Source organism: Rhinatrema bivittatum, chromosome 5, assembly GCF_901001135.1.
Source record: "Rhinatrema bivittatum chromosome 5, aRhiBiv1.1, whole genome shotgun sequence".
In the NCBI taxonomy this organism is placed as follows: domain Eukaryota; kingdom Metazoa; phylum Chordata; class Amphibia; order Gymnophiona; family Rhinatrematidae; genus Rhinatrema; species Rhinatrema bivittatum.
In genome coordinates, this window is record NC_042619.1 from 268,129,563 (window position 1) to 268,146,308 (window position 16,746).

Consider the following 16,746-nt stretch of genomic DNA (forward strand, 5'->3'; position numbering starts at 1 on the left):
GCAATTAGATTATAAGGAATTGTTTCACAAGACTATATGTACCACACAGAGGTGTGCTGTAAATGCCATCACATCATCAACCACGCTATCCTCCTTGCAGTTTTTGGCTTCCAATGGAGCTCACTTACAAGCCAAAATACATTCATTTAAACCAAACACTAAAACCAAATTCTCACAGCCATTTAATAAAAGGACAAGGAGAGAGAGAAAACAATTAGATTTTTTTTGTAAATTCTTTATGACATGTAAGGCATTGGAATGGGGTTTGTACTGTACTATAAAACTATAAAATTCAAGTGATATGCTCTCAGTGGCCATGCTTCCAAGTCTGTACTACTTACCCATTTGTTGAAAAAAGAGACAAAGCCATAGCCCTTAGATTTGCCTGTTGCCATATCTTTGACCACACGTGCATCTCTAAAAACATAATACACAAGTTCTGTCAGTTTAGAGTGCCCCATCTTTTAATCTTTTAATAATGAAAATGTAAGTCACACACCCAACACACATATGCACAGAGCACTCCATGTCAAATCTCACCTTCAATAAAGTGAACCATTTAATGCACTTGCAAAGATACTTAATGCTAATTTTCCTCAATATAATCTTACTATTGATTGCTTAAGCAGTAATAAAATAAATATCACATTTTTGTAGACATGCAAATCAATAGTTTCTAAAATATATGTATACGCACACAAATATATATTAAATATTTTACTATAGGTGGTTTCCCAGTTCAAAACACTATATAAATGATACTCTGAGCATGGTCAAAGCGGCTATTCAAACAAATTATCTAGGCCACTTACAGCTAACATTACAGGAATGGCACTCTTTAACCATGCAGTTTATAGCTTGCTCTTTGATCACACATTCTACCTACTCATTAAAAGAGATAAAATAGAAAAAATGGAAAAAAATAGGAATTAAAAGGCATACGTCGCCTGTTAACTGAATTCTTTTATTTTCTCAGGTCAATTCGTTACCCCTTTTTGGAACTGTGGGCAGCTGTAAATTTTGAGAAAGTGGGACATTTTCAGAAATGGTTGCAGTATGAAAGAAAAAAGTAACACACTGAAACACTTAAGGCTTAAACTAAAATACTACAAAAAAAATTTTTAAGACTACTTTAAAACAGGAATTAAGACAGGATTGATTGGAAACTATAAGATATAAAAACAGATTTATAAAAGGTAAAAAAGTAAAGAAGAAAAAAACTACAACGTTTATCCACTGTGAACTGTAGCTTGCAGTTAGCCATGGAAATTCTCTCCATTCTTCAGAGACACTCTGCAAAATAACCAGAGCCCTATTATTTGAGATTGAGTAAAAATCCCAACTGATAGCTTAGCCCATTTATGGGGGGGGAGGGGGGGAAAAAGATCCTGAAAAAAAACTACAAGTGGGTTTCTCAGGCAATTTGCTTACAATTTAGCCAAGTACATGAATGCTCACACAGACACACATACTTTTTGCATGAAAGCATATTGGAAAACCATGCAGTACATATCTTCAAATAAAAGGAGATACAGCACATCTTCAAATCCAAAATAGAATACATTAGATAATACCTCCCATGTATACCAATGAGCATTTAAAAGTTATTCACCAATGGAAATGAGAGATTAATACTTACCTGATAATTTCCTTTTCTTTAGGACAGATAGATGAATCCAGAACAAGTGAATTATGCACCTCTACCAGCAGATGGAGTTGGAGCAAACCAATGTCACAGTATATACACCCCTGCAGTGACATCAACCTGCCAGTATTCTCTTCAAAAGCAACTGTGGACAGACCAACAAAACTTGATTAAACAGATAACCATTTCAATACTCATTCAACAGGCAACATTGAGCTCAGACAAGAAAGCATAAACATAAGTCTAGGGACTGGATTAACACTTACCAGTAATCCCGTTGCGTGAAGGGCCAAACAAGTGAAAATTCTTTTTCACTCAACGCACAATAAAGCTCTGGAATTTGTTGCCAGAGGATGTGGTTAATGCAGTTAGTGTAGCTGGGTTCAAAAAGGTTTGGATAAGTTCTTGGAGGAGAAGTCCATTAATGGCTATTAATCAATTTTACTTAGGTAATAGCCACTGCTATTAATTACATCGGTAGCATGGGATCTTCTTAGAGTTTGGCTAATTGCCAGGTTCTTGTGGCCTGGTTTGGCCTCTGTTGGAAACAGGATGCTGGGCTTGATGGACCCTTGGTCTGACCCAGCATGGCAATTTCTTATGTTCTTATGTTCTAATTATTTGGCAGCCAATGGAGGGAAGCTGGATTCATCTGTCTGACCTAAAGAAAAAGGAAGTAAGGCAAGTAATTTCTCATTTCTTAGCGTTCAGTCAGATGAATCCAAAACAAATGGGATATACTCAAGCTACTCCCAAATAGGACCGCGGGCATCCTCCCGCCCTATCAATACCGCACGTGCAAAGACTGCATATCCAGATAATACCTGGAAAAAGTGTGTAAGGAGGACCACATTCCAGCTCGGCAAATGTCAACAGGAGACAGCAACCTAACTTCCACCCATGACACTGCCCGAGCCCTAGTGGAATGAGCCCTAACCCGAGTAGGTAACAGTTTGTCAGCATCAAGATATGCTGCCGGGACTACCTCCTTACACCAGCGGACTATTGTAGCCCACGAGGCCAGCTCTCCTTGTTTAGTACCGCCGTGAAGGACAAACAGGTGATCTGTTTTCTGTAAAGGCTCAGTAAACCTTCAGATACCGGATGATGCGTCTCTTGACATCCAATGATTGCAACAGATGATACTTCTCTACATCTCTCTGTCCAGAAACAGCAGGGAGATGGACTGATTCAAGTGAAATTCAGTGACCACCTTAGATAAAAAAGAAGAAACAGTACGCAACTGTATTGCCCCTGGAGACACCCAGAGGAAGGGCCCCCGGCAAGACAAGGCCTGCAGCTCTGAAAATCTCCGTGCAGAACAAATTGCCACAAGAATCACCTTTTTCAAGGTCAGTAACCGCAAGGACAGGTTACACATCTAAACAAAGGACCCACTAAGAAGTCCAAGACCAAATTAAGACTCCATAAGAGTACCGGAAACCACAAGGGAGGACAAAGATGTTTCACTCCTTTCATGAACAGGCCACATCAGGATGAGCTGACAAGGAACCATCATTCACCTGGCCCCTGAAACAGGCGAGAGCCACTACTTGTACCTTTAAGGAATTAAGGGCCAAATCTTTATTCAAGCCATCCTGCAAAAATTCCAAAATGATCAGGATCTTGGCCAAATGAGGAAGAGTACCGTGTACCTTACGCCAGGCCTTAAACACTCAAACTCGCACATAGGCCAAGGAAGTGGAGAACTTTCTAGCCATCAAGCGTCCATGTTTCAGCAATTGAGCCCTCTCAAGGGCCATACCGTAAGACAAAACGGTCAGATCTTCATGAAGAACTGGACCCTGACTTAGCAGGTTCCTGTGTGCCTGAAGTTGAAGGGGCAAGTCCCCCAGGAGCCGCCGCAAATCCACATACCACGGTCTCCTGGGCCAATCTGGAGCCACCAAGAGCACCATCCCTCTGTGACACTTGATCCTTTGGATCAATCTGCCCAATATGGGCCTTGGAGGAAAGGCATACAGCAGCTTGTCTTCCAGCCACTCTTGCACTGAGGCTTCGATCCCCAATGATTTTGGATCTCTCCTGTGACTGAACAATTGCGGAACTTTCGCATTGCGAGAAGTCGCCAGGAGGTCTAGGAAAGGGAGACCCCAGCAATCCAGAAACAGCTGAAACAGCTCGTTGGACAAAGCCCATTCTCCTGGGTCCAGACTCTCCATGCTGTGAAAGTCAGAAGAAAAGACAATGTAAGAGCAATGTGTGAGGCTGAGATCATCTGGAGATTCACTTCTGCCTATTCCATAAGCTGATCTATTTCCTGCAACACTTGCTGGCTCTTGGTTCCTTCCCTCCCAATTGATGTAAGCCACAGTCGTTGCATTGTCTGACATTATCCAGACCGATCGACCCAGCAGCCTGTCGCCGAACTCGAAACATGCCAACCGGACCACCCTGACTTCCAATCTATTGATATTCCAAAGACTCTTCTGCATTCCAGCACCCTCAGCTCCTGACAGTGAGCTCCCTAACCAAGGAGGCTCGCAACTGTTGTCAGTATTAGCCAGTCTGGTGGAGTTAGGGAAACTCCCTTCCTTAGATGATCCACCTGCAGCCACCACTGCAGTTGGGAGGAGACTTCCATCGGCAGGAGAAGCCGAATTGAATAGTCCTGAGACTGCAGGTTCCACCGAGAGAACAGGGAGCTGAAAAGGACGTATATATGCACCCTTGCCCACAGAACCACTTCCAGGGTCGCCGCCATTCAGCCAAGTACTTGCGGGTAGGACCATACAGTCAGGCGCAGTATGTTCAATAACTTACCTGACCTCAGCCTTACCTGGCCAAGTACAGAGATGGTCTCCAGCTGTGGGAGGAGAAGGCATATGCCATCACTACAGTGCTCTGCTTCCTGCACCCGCTGCCTTTCAGCCGCTTAAACAGCTAAGTCCACACCGGCTGACAAACCAGCTACCAGACCAAAGCACTCATCTAAGGGACCATGGAAATCACCTCAGGAATTCTCAACTGAGGGAGAGACCTTTTGGTATCACCGCAGGAGAGCAGGGAGAATGTAATATCCTTAATTCTCTCTCTCTTTTTTTTTAAATGAAGTAATCCCCAGTAGGGAGATGCACGTCCATCTGCTGGAGACAGAGATTACTGGCAAGCTGTCACTGCAGGGGTATTTATTCTGTGATGTCAGATTCCTCATCTCTATCTGCTGGTAGAGGTGCATAACCCACTTGTTCTGGATTCATCTGACTGGATGCTAAGAAATTCTATATACACAATATATGCATGTAGCTAAGAGATCTTGAAATCTTAAAGCCACAAAAGGGGTAGAAAAAGTTTTGATTTCAGCTGTGTCTTTCAGACAAGAGTTGAAAGTACATTGTAGTGGGACGATAGGAACCATAGAGATATGAAAAGAAGTATTCATTTTTATATTACTGATCTTGGTCAAATTCCTTCACCTCCCTCTTTCCCTTTGTCCACAGGCCCTGGGATGATCCTCAATAAAGTATTTAGAAGTTATTTTTAATCCTAACATTTAACAAGTCGATCTTATTAGTGAGAAAATCAGCACTCACACAAAAAAAAAAAAAGTGTAGATGTTAAAGTTTGAAGAGAATATAAAGGTTATCTGATTTCTATTCATCTACTACAAATTGCCTGAGAAACAAAATTTTTGTACATTTACTTTGAAAAGTTCAATGGGTAAGAAAAACTAGCCTGTACTTACCTCAACAGAAAACTTTGAAAATAAGACTTGAGAACAAAGGTGAAAACATACATACATGTACATCAAGTTTAATGAGAACAAGAAAATGAAATCTTTTGTACATTAAAAACTGTTTACCAATCACTAGGGGAGTAGGAAATAGGAAAACATTTCCCTTAAGAGATATGGATAACCCATAATGAGCTATACACAATCTAACTTTAGAAATGTTTAAAAACTCCACTAAATTTGTGTAGATATATGATGAAAAACTAAGTATTTTTAATATGCAACTGCTAAACAGAAAAAGTATTTCACTGATTGATAATTAGGAACCCAGAATGTTTACTTCGAACTTGCTGTACCACTTTCACTAAACTGTTTTCATGTTTTTAACTTTGCAGTACAATACAAGTATATATTTGTGACAGTTATATCAATCAATACATTTAACATAACCTGTGTAAGATTTAACAGTGAATTTCATATTTAATATTAGCAGCCTGGAAAAAATGTCGGTATATATTCTAAAATTATTAAAGCTCTGGATGAGCATGCGCAGCCACACTGAGCTGGGGAATGGGCTGGCCCGGCCCACTACAGGCAGCCTCAAGCAACAGGAGTGAGGGGCAGCAGGACCAGCACTGCAGCAGCCATGGGTGGTGCCAGCAGCAGAAAAATTGGTAGGGGGTCTCAGGCCCCACCAGTGGCAAGATGAAGAAGCCAGAGGTGGAAGGGGAGGAAGACAGTACAAGGGAGAAAATGGTGCACATTCCTGCCTTTCCCCATGTCCCTCTTCATACTCCATGCCATGCATTCCCCATTGAGCCACATACACAAAAACATACCGCCCTAACCCCTTTCCTCAAACTCCAAAGAGAAGCTATTAGACAATCTCTATCACACACACATCCAGGTCATGTAGTCAAAAAATACACAACTCAAAACTTTTTGGGTGCTTTCCCTTAATGTTCCTGCACACTCAGTAAAGGGACAAAAAAGGAACATGGTTGGAAATCCTACAGCTCCTGCTTCATCTTTCCTTATATCAAGTAACCTGTGGAGTACATGATCAGTCTGTAATCCCACCCAGCCACACTCTGCATAGAGTGCACAGCAGAGCCCACCGGCAGAGTTGATGAGTGAAGCAAGCAGGGGTGCAGCCCCTAGTATATTTATTAATTCAGTACTAATTCCTCCTTATAAGAAAAATATTTTAAAAAAGTGCTGCGTGTGTCTAGTAACAAAAAAAGCAAAATACTGCTGCATATTCAGAGTATCACATCTATTATATCTAATCAGAGCACTGCATTAAGGATCTCTCTTCACCCAGCTTGCTGTGGCTGCTCAGTGGTAGATTCTTAGCAAAGTTTCAGGAATTTAGTGGTCTATCTGCATAAGTTTACATATTAAATATTAAAATTGTATTTTACTTTACAAAAGTGCTTTCCAATCTCATGTATCAGAGTAATTTATTTTATTTTTGGAAGGGAGGTAGATTTTGTGATCAGCGCAGAAAGAAGAATAGGATGTTGAGGCGAGAAGATGGATAGAGAAGGAGCAAGGAAATGACTGGAGATGTTGTGGGGGGGGGGGGGAAGGGGAAACGGTGGAGGTATTATTCCATCATAATGTGCCCCCTCTACCCGACACTGATCCCTTCACTGTGCTGATCAGCTGGCAGGAGTGTGATGATGCCTTGGGCTGCATTCCATCTCTGCCATTCAGGACCAGATACAGTGGTCTATAGTCAAACCTAAAATCTAATCCTAAGAGGAAGAAAATGCAATGCCATTCCAGTTCTTACTGCCAGCTATTCAGCACGTGGGGTGGGAAGTGAAGTTGCCTCTGGTCTCTCAATTCTATAGGGACTGTGCAATTTCATAGCATGAGCTCAATTTTGTAGCTATTGCTGGAGAGCAGGGATCCTCTATCTAAGGTTATTAAAAAAAAACAAAAAAAAACCCTTCAGGTTTCAAAAACAATCCTAGCCTAAAAGCAATAAGCAGCAAAACAGAAAAAGCCCGAGTTTATTTTAAGAGCGTTTCCAAGATCATCTGCTTCATGAGATAAAAAGATCTGGTATGAAAAGTATAGTTCCTTCCCTGACACTGAATACAAAGCAATGAACACAATGCATACAAAGGAGTCTTTAGGTTATAAATTTATTTTATTTAAGGGCCAGCAAATGATTGTACATGAGCTCTTGAGACCTCACAGGCCTCTTCTTTATATGCGATTGTAAACCTGAAGACATCAGTCCCCCACCATTGTATAAAGCAGAGTTGTTTACCTGCAACAGGTGTTCTTCTGGGCCAGCAGGATGTTAGTCCTCATATATGGGTGACAGATGGATCCCGGTATGGAAAACTTTTGTCAAAGTTTCTAGAACTTTGACTAGGCACACTGAGCATGCCTCTTCAGTCTGATATCAGAATTAAGCAAAAAAATAAAATAATAAATTTAAGAGAAACCCAGCTCCACAGGGTGGCAGGCGGGTTTCATGAGGACTAACATCCTGCTGTTCCAAGGCAACACCTGTTAGAGGTAAGCAACTCTGCTTTCTCCTGGGACAAGCAGGAATGGTAGTCCTCACACATGGGTGAATCCCTAGCTGCAGGCTGCCCCCAAGCAACCATCAAAAACCAACAAGCACGTAACTAGAAGCCAACGGGCACAACAATAAGTTCTGTTGGTTACAAAGGGAGGCAGCCTGAACCCGAAAAAAAGGCCAGAGACTGGAAGAGGTGGGTTTCACAGCTTAAAAAGATTCCGGAGGACAGACTGGCCTAAACTGCTGTTGTGTCCGTCATCCCTGTCTCGACAGTAATGCGAAGCAAAGGTGTGGAAAGAACTCCATGTCTCAGCTTTGCAGATCTCATCCATGGGACTGCTTGCAAGTGGGCCACTGAAGTCACCATGGCTCTGACAGAATAAGCTTTGACATGGCCCCCTAGCTGCAGTCCCACCTGTGCATAGCAATACGAGATGCAATCTGCCAGCCAGTTGCATAAGATCTGCTTGGTCACAGTAACTCCTAAACAGTTGTCGTCGAAATAAAGAGTTGTGTGGATAGCCTATGACCTGCCATCCACTCCAGGTAAAAGGCCAAACCTCTCTTGCAATCCAAGCTATGGAGAGCCCATTCGCTCCAGTGCGAATGAGGCTTTGGAAAGAAGGTGGGTAAGACGAGAGACTGATTCAGATGGAAATCTGTCACCATCTTCAGCAAGAAGTTAGGATGTGTGTGCAGAACCACCCTATTTTGGAAGAACTTCGTGTAAGGTGAATAGGACACCAGAGCTTGAAGTTCACTAACCCTGTGCACTGAGATGACTGCCATCAGGAAGACGACCTTCCGGGTCAAGAACTTTAAGTCACAGGAGCACATGGGTTCGAAAGGAGCCTTCATATGCTGGGCCAGGACCAAGAAGAGATGCCAGGACACCGCAGGGGGCCTAAGAGGAGGCTTCAGTTGAAACAGGCCCTCCACGAAGCACCCCACAATAGGATGCATTAAGATTGGTGCACCATCCACGTCCTGGTGGTAAGCCCCAATGGCACTAAGATGTACCCTCACTGAGTTGTTTTTAGGCCAGACTCAGAGAGGTGTAGCAGGAGAACGGGTCTAAACCATGACTCTCACATTAAGTGGAAAACCGCTTCCATTTTAGGCTGTAAGGTTGCCTCGATGGCTGAGTGGTCTAAGGTGCTGAACTTAAGTGTTCCTTCTCTGTGCTTGGTGTTCTGGTCTCCTCATGGAGTCCTGGGTTCGGGTTCGAACCCCACTTCTGACTTGCTCATCCTTGATTTCTAGAACGAGTTAATGTGAATCAGTTATTTACTCTTTCGGATAAAAGAAAGACTAAGGAGCACGCCATGAAGTTAGCATGTGGCACATTTAAAACTCATCGGAGAAAGTTCTTTTCCACTCAACGCACAATTAAACTCTGGAATTTGTTGCCAGAGGATATGGTTAGTGCAGTTAGTGTAGCTGTGTTTAAAAAAGGATTGGATAAGTTCTTGGAGGAGAAGTCCATTACCTGCTATTAATTAAGTTGACTTAGAAAATAGCCACTGCTATTATTAGCAACAGTAGCATGGGATAGACTTAGTTTTTGGGTACTTGCCAGGTTCTTATGGCCTGGATTGGTCACTGTTGGAAACAGGATGCTGGGCTTGATGGACCCTTGGTCTGACCCAGTATGGCATATTCTTATGCTCGCCTCCTGGACTCCAGCAAAACTCGGGAGACCTCATTCGAGAGTCCCCCAGGCTGTAAAATCAACCTTTCAACATCCATGCTGTGAGGGACAAGGCCCAGAGGTTGGGATGACACAACCGGCCCTGATACTGTGTGATGAGGTCTGGAGTCGTCCTCAGACTGATCAGATCCCTGAGGATGAGATCTTGAAGGAGAGGCAGCCAAATCTGACACAGCCAATAAGGGGCGATGAGAATCATTATCCCATGATCCTGCTGGAGCTTCAGGAGGGTCTTTGACACTAGCAGAAATGGTGGGTACGCATACAGGAGGCCCCTGCCTCCTGTATGCGTACCCACTGTGCATGCGTACCCTGCATGCACAGTTTCTGCAAGTAAAACGCCCACCACTGCCAGGCTCTTGGTAAAAACAGAGCGTCAACTCCAGGCAGAACGGCAGCACTCTGTAGTGGAAATGCTGGCTGCCCCCTACGAACCACAGATACTTCCTGTAGGTGTGGGAAATTTCGATGTGGGTGTAGGCATCTTTTAAGTCAAGGGCGCAGAGCCAATCTCCCTTCCGCAGGAGAAGTATCAGAGTACCGAGAGAAGCCATCTTGAACTTCTCTCTTTTCAGGAATCTGTTCAAGGCCCGCAAGTCCAGAATAGGACTGAGATCCCTAGCTCCCTTTGGAATCAGGAAATACCTTGAGTAGAAACTGCTCCCCCACTGTCGCAGCGGAACAGGCTTGACCGCACTGGCTATTAAAAGGGCAGAGAGCTCTGTGAAAAGTATTTCCTGATCCGCCAAGATACCCCAAGAGGGGCACAGCGGAGAGGCTGGCAGGGTACCCTGAAAGTTTAGTCTGTACCCTCAATAAATGATGGACAGGACCCACTGATCTGAGGTGATGGATGGCTAACTGCCCGTAAAGAGTCGCAGCTGGCCTCAGACCAGAGGGCCCGCCATCGAGGTTACAACAAACCAGCTTGTACTCCCTCGCCACCAGTCAAAACCCTGTGGCTGGGCTTTACTTGGGGGGCTGGCTGAGGCCTAAGAGCCTGGGGCTGGCCAGTTGGGCCCTCACCCGAGTCGCTGGATGGTAGTACTTCCTTGGGCAGTAAAACAGGCACTTAGGTCCCTGCCATGAGGACTTATTGCCCGAGAACTGCTGATCAGAGGTTTTGGCCGAGAGGTGCTGGAGGGTCTCATGATAGTTCAGCTGCTCACTGCCTCCTTAATTTTATCACCGAAAAGATTCACCCCAGTACAGGGCAGGTCCGCAATCCACTCCTGAACGTCCCAATACAGTTCAGAGGCGAGTAGCTAAGCCATGCGGTGGGCGCCAATGCCAGTCGCCACTACCCTTGCCGCCATCTTGAAGAAGTCATAGGCAGAGCAGACCTTACACTTATCACACTCAAACCCTTGCTGGACTACCTTCAGGGAGTCGTCCTGCAGTTGTTTGGGTCAGGCGCTGAACCAGATCCTGGACTTGCTTCCAGAGATTCCTGGAATACTGGCTCATGCACAGTTGGTAGCAAGCGATATGCACCGCCAGCATGGATCCTTGGAAGACTTTCTTCCCCGGGATGTCTAGGATCTTATGTTCTCGGCCTGGGGCACCAAAGAATGGGTCAGAGAATGCTTCACCTTTTTGAGGGCGGACTCCACCACCACAGACTGGTGCGGGAGCTAACGCCTCTCAAACCATTTAGTGGACTGAACTAGGTACACTGCATTGAACTTCCTGTTCACCGGGGGTACCAAGATGGGGTGTTCCCAAAGCCAGACAAAAAGATCTTTAAAGATGTCATGGACTGGAACTGCCACCTTCTCTTTCGGTGCATCTACAAATCGGAGAATCTCCAACATTTTGTGGCGGGAGTTCTCCTCTGTCAGGAGCTAGAAATGGATGGACTCTGCCATGGCCCATACAAAGCGTCAGGTCCTCGGGAGGGGACCAACGTGTCTACTTCTGAGGCGACAACTCAGAGGGCAGATCCTCGGAATCCTCAGATGAGGACTTAGAAGCATCATCCCCCCATGGGTCTTCACTTAGGACCTCCCCAGAGGACACTGGTAGGGGCGTCTGGATCATGTCTGCGGCCTAAGGCACCGATGGCACTGGAGGTCCCTAGGGCTTTGAGGGACCCGGCAGAGGCTTAGGCAGTGTTAGCTGCAGGGTCGGCCGCAGAAGCGGCGCTGTCAGGCCCAGAGGCCCACCCTCGTCAGAGGAATCGGCGATCAGAATCTGTTCTGGCAGAGGCAGCATCGGTGCTTCCTAGGCCATCGAAGGCTCCTAGGGCCAACACAGCCGATGCTGCTGCAGGGCACAGAGGAGCAAGTCCAGTCGCTCCAGCAATGGTGCAAGCACCGATGGTGCAGGATCCAGCAGCGGTGGCAGCCCTGATGGGATCTGCGGCTTGATACCTTGTAGAACTCAGCCGACCGCCAACCACACTCTGCGCTTTAACTACTCCTCAAATGTCACCGAAGAAAGGTCAACCAGAGGAGAAGGAGGTGTAACCTGGACTCCTTCAGAACAATGAGTGAGATCGGTCAGACACCAAGACCGGAGGGGACTACCTCAGGCCACCGGCCTCAATGGAGGACGATGCCTCATTGGGCCAGGGTCGCTTCGGGAGCATCTCGAACCAAGCTGGTGCCTTCCTGAGTCTGGCCTCATGCAATTACGGAGACAGATGACAATGCTTCCTCAATTTCCCACAATGCTCGGCCCGGCCTTTCCCCAGCACCGAAGGAGATGGAGACAATCCTGACCTCGAACGAGAGCAAATGGAAGGAGGCCAGTCCCCTGAGCCCAATTCGACTTGGGGACCCAGTGGAGAAGGCAGCACAGGGCTGGCAACCGCCAGCTCCTCTTTCCCTAGGGTTGTCGACGCCCCGACATAGACGCCGAGGGCCCAGACGTCCTGAGGCCAATCAGTTTTTCCATTTTATCGAGGCACGCACAGCAACCTTTGGAAGTCAACTGGGCACAAAAGGGGCAACCCCTGACATTGTGCGATGCCCCCAGCCACAAGATACAGACCTTGTGGGGGTCTGTAATGGATATGGTCCGGGGCACCGGCAAAATCCCGATGTTATTTGATCTGTCGAGGGCCAGTGGGCACCAGGGGATGGCACCAGAGATCGACCACACAGAATGTACAAAAAAAGGCACCACTCACCCCAACGCCCTCTAATTAAAGCCGGGACGAGAGACAAGGGATCCCGGCGTGGTTGAAAACCCGAGAAGACTCAACTGTGGAAGTTTTCCAACAAAAAGACGAGCTCCACATCCACAAGATGATAGCTCCTTGGAAGAGTCTTAAGAAGGACCCTGCATAAATAGCGGCATGCTCAATGTGCCTAGTCAAAGTTCTAGAAACTTTGACAAAAGTTTTCTGTGCCAGGTTCCATCTGATGCCACCCATGTGGGAGGACTGCCATCCTGCTTGTCCCAGGAGAATAAGAATTCTCCAACTCAAAATAAATACCCAAACCACCCATCCATCAGAAATATAAAAAGGACAAAGGTTAGTGTGTAAGCTTCCACACTAATTTTTGTCCTATTTATGTTTTTTTTTTATAAGAATCCTCAACATTCTCTAGATCAGGGGTCCCCAAATATGGTCCCCCTCAATGGTCACAAACCAGTCTGGTTTTCAGGATTTGCACAATAATAATGTATGAGATCTATTTACATGCATTGCTGTATTGTATGCAAACATACCTCATGTAGCAAGGAACAAATTCAAGGATTCCCATTCTAAATGTATAAAGCTTCTTTTTCCAGCTATACAGTCTTATCTAGACAATACTGTAGAATGAGAATTCCCAGAGTGGAGGAGGGGGGTTTTCTTCCAGCTTTACAATTGCATCTGAAGGGGTAACTTGTGAGGTCTTAAAAACTCATCTATGACATTTTTTATTGGTACTATAAAAAGCCTCACAACCTACAAAAGACGCCAGTTTTCTCCAACAGTAACACATATTAAACTTCTACTCTACAAACTAATACAACCAGAACATTCCAGGTATACAAAGTAATTCTGTCCTAAACTCAGCCTACTCCATAACATTCCTGAGATTACACCACTAGATCTCACACCCCAAAGATGTTTAGACAATAGAATGATGTAAGGCCAATACTAATTTTTGTCTTTCATTCCTTTGACAATCCAAATTTATGACACATTACATTTCTAAAGAGTTTGGATGTAGCACTTTAAACATTGATCACATCTGTTTTAATATTAGAGAAAGTAGAGTTATGAAGCTAAATCAGTTCCACATCCATTGCATTTAAACTACAAGAGCTATGCAGCACACACAGCTGAAGTTTTGTATTTATTACTGCTCCTATTACCTAGGGCTCCTTAAGCAAATGAGAGTGGCCTATAACCCCAGTTAAAAGTAAAATTTAAAAAATAAACTTTACAGAACTGGCCAGTTGTTCGATGAAATGCATCTTGTACAACAGAACACACTCATCAGAACATGCTATCAAAGAAAGAAACAAATATGAACTAGTTATATATCATTAAGAAAGTTGATGCTTTGTCATGTATCTATGAGTCAAGTTCATCAAATTTAATAAAAACTGGCAACTTACAAGAGTAGACAGCACCAGCTATAGTACTAGAAGTTGCTGCTCATTTAAAATACCTACAAATATTAATTGTGGATCAAGTGTCAGACATTATTTCGAGACTAAATTACAACTAGGGTTTGACTTTGTAAACAGCTAGAATATATTTCACGTACAGTGTATATTCCAGGATTTCTAAGTCACCATGAATACAAAAACAAATAGTGTAGAAATATTTTATTGGCCCACAATTAATGTATTGGCTTTCAGAGGCGGAAATATAGCCATCTATTTTATAGACTTTTCTTTTCTTAAAATTAGGCACAAAAAAAGTGTGGTTTTCTTTCCAATTTGTTTAGTTCTAAAGGCCAACAAGAATGTCTATAAAAATGCTATGCACTCTCCCAACTAACAACTTCTACACAATTACCAAGCTAGTAATGCTATTTACTGCAAATAAAAGTTTCATTCCAAAAAAAAATTTTATCTGAAGAAATGACTTACGATATTCTGCCAAATGGTGCAAATGCTGCTTTTATATCTTCAGTTGAAATTTCTGGACTTAGGTCTCCAACAAAAACATGGAAATGATCTTATGGGGCAAAAAAAGTAACATTTAAACATTTCAAATATCTGAAAATAATAAATTAGTAAATGTACATTATGACGATACAACTGTAATCATTTTAAAAAAATGGTATGTATGTATAAAACAAATATAAATCTTTTAAGAATCACTCAAGATCACTCAAGATCACAATATATACAAATATTCCACACCCCCCCCCCCCCCCCCCAAAGACACTACACTAGTACTTTTAAAATTACTTGGACATGCTTTGCATATATTACACCAAGCAGGCATCAAAAGCCTCTTAAAAAAAATGTAACGTTCAGTAAAAGGGTTCCATAATGAAAACATTACATTTCTACTTCCGGGGATATAATGCACCAGTATTTTACATCATGTGTTATTTTCCAAATTAAAAGGATTGTGGATTTATGATAAAAATGTAATAAAACAGTTTGGATGCAATATAAAATATTGAAGCTAGTTAAAATATTGAGCAATGGACTGCTCTTGATCAAATCAAACCAAAGAAATTGTATATTGCGACAGTCTGGTGTTTAGGACAACTTGTCTTTCACAGATGCCAATTATCTGTGTTGCTTAGCGACTATGCCATTCAGTGCATATTCATCCTTATGGAATTCAACCAAGACTGCAGGCAACAGACCCTGATTCAAAAGTATCGAATTGTCAAAGAGCAATAGCAGTGTCCTGCTTGTGGATGTTTTACATTTAATAATCGTGACTTTATAAAATCTGGCTTTTGTGAAAAATGAAAGCAATTTTGTATTGCAACTAGTGTAATATTTTACATTGTACTATCCACATAAAATTGTTGTAATTATGCATGAGAAAAATTACAATATTAGCTAGAATCCAGCCCACTGGTATGGCAAAAATAAAACAGACCTGCCCAGTCATTGAAACGGGAGCCTTGGTGACCTACACACAGAGTGGCACAGAGCACAGCTTCAAAGGTATGCTGTGTCTTGCCCTCCTAGTCTGAAAACAGGTCTTTAAGGGAGGGGGAACAGTCAATACAAAAAAGGAAGTTGGGAATCAAGCAGCTTATATGAAAAGAGCCCTAGAAGTTAAGTGAGCAGTAGCCCAGACTCAATGTACATGGAGAAATAAGAGTCTGCCACACACAAACATACAGAAAAATAGCTTCAGCTGGTTAGTGAACACCCTCGAGAGATTTCATTTTTATGTTTAAGAAGACACAATTACCTTGTGAACGCAGTGTGCTGACAACGGAACTACCTAATAACAAAGATTAGATTTGTTCTTAAATTTATTAGCACAAACATATTAAATATCATCTCAGGCTAATGATCAAAACATTACCGCAAACACTGGTATGCTCAAATGCTTACATTTAATATAAAGTCTGTAATAAATAAAATTAAAGTCTCCAAAAGAATTACATGTACTTACTGCTTGTGTCTTTCTTCTGACTGCTGGGAGTTGTTGCCCAGTTCACTTTTACTTCCTACAAGAAATATTTGCTAGTAAAACAAAACGTTTAATAAACTTTTACTTTCTACAGCAGCAACAAGGGCTACTTGTCAGTTAAAAGTGGCATGAACCATTATATAACAAGAAACCACTTAAAAACATTTTTCTACAAAATTCCTAAGCTGCACAAATTGTTCAATATCTTGAGAGCAACCGGCGGCTGCATTTTTCTCCTATTAAAATAAAAGTATTCCAGATATCCTTGACACTTCAGCATGAACATTCACTTCTACATACAACGTTTTGCAAAACTGAGCCTACAGAGCCCAATTATTTGTGATTATTTTTTAAGTAAAATATTTTCTGACAGGGAGGTGCAGCATACCTTGCCATATTTAAGGCTAGCCTGTAACAATTTATATCATGTGGGAAGTGAAATAATTTTAGCACTGTGTCACATTTTGCTTCTAATCTAATTATCTAATGTTCTAAGAGTAGGGGAACCAGATTACCACAATGAGTATTTTCTTCTATTCTCAGTTTTTCTGAACTTCCCAACTCTCATGACACATACCACCGCATGTGG

General features: G+C 43.1%; 1 protein-coding gene across 14 annotated transcripts in view; it reads right to left on the minus strand.

Moving 5' to 3' along the window:
- Positions 1 to 16,746, minus strand: part of TIA1 (TIA1 cytotoxic granule associated RNA binding protein) — a 144,530-nt gene that overhangs the window by 97,511 nt on the left and 30,273 nt on the right. For 9 of the 14 annotated variants that reach the window (XR_003857062.1, XR_003857061.1, XR_003857060.1 and 6 more), the window contains exons 4-7: positions 16,140 to 16,194; positions 15,933 to 15,965; positions 14,636 to 14,723; positions 342 to 417 (exon numbers count right to left, since the gene is read on the minus strand). Coding sequence is in view for 9 of the 14 variants with exons in the window: in XM_029604001.1 (XP_029459861.1) it covers positions 342 to 417; positions 14,636 to 14,723; positions 15,933 to 15,965; positions 16,140 to 16,194 (252 nt within the window). In the remaining 5 variants the exon portion in view is untranslated. Of the gene's footprint in view, positions 1 to 341; positions 418 to 942; positions 1,012 to 14,635; positions 14,724 to 15,932; positions 15,966 to 16,139; positions 16,195 to 16,746 lie in introns of those variants that run through there. The other 5 variants (XR_003857064.1, XM_029603999.1, XM_029603998.1 and 2 more) reach the window with 2 other exon arrangements.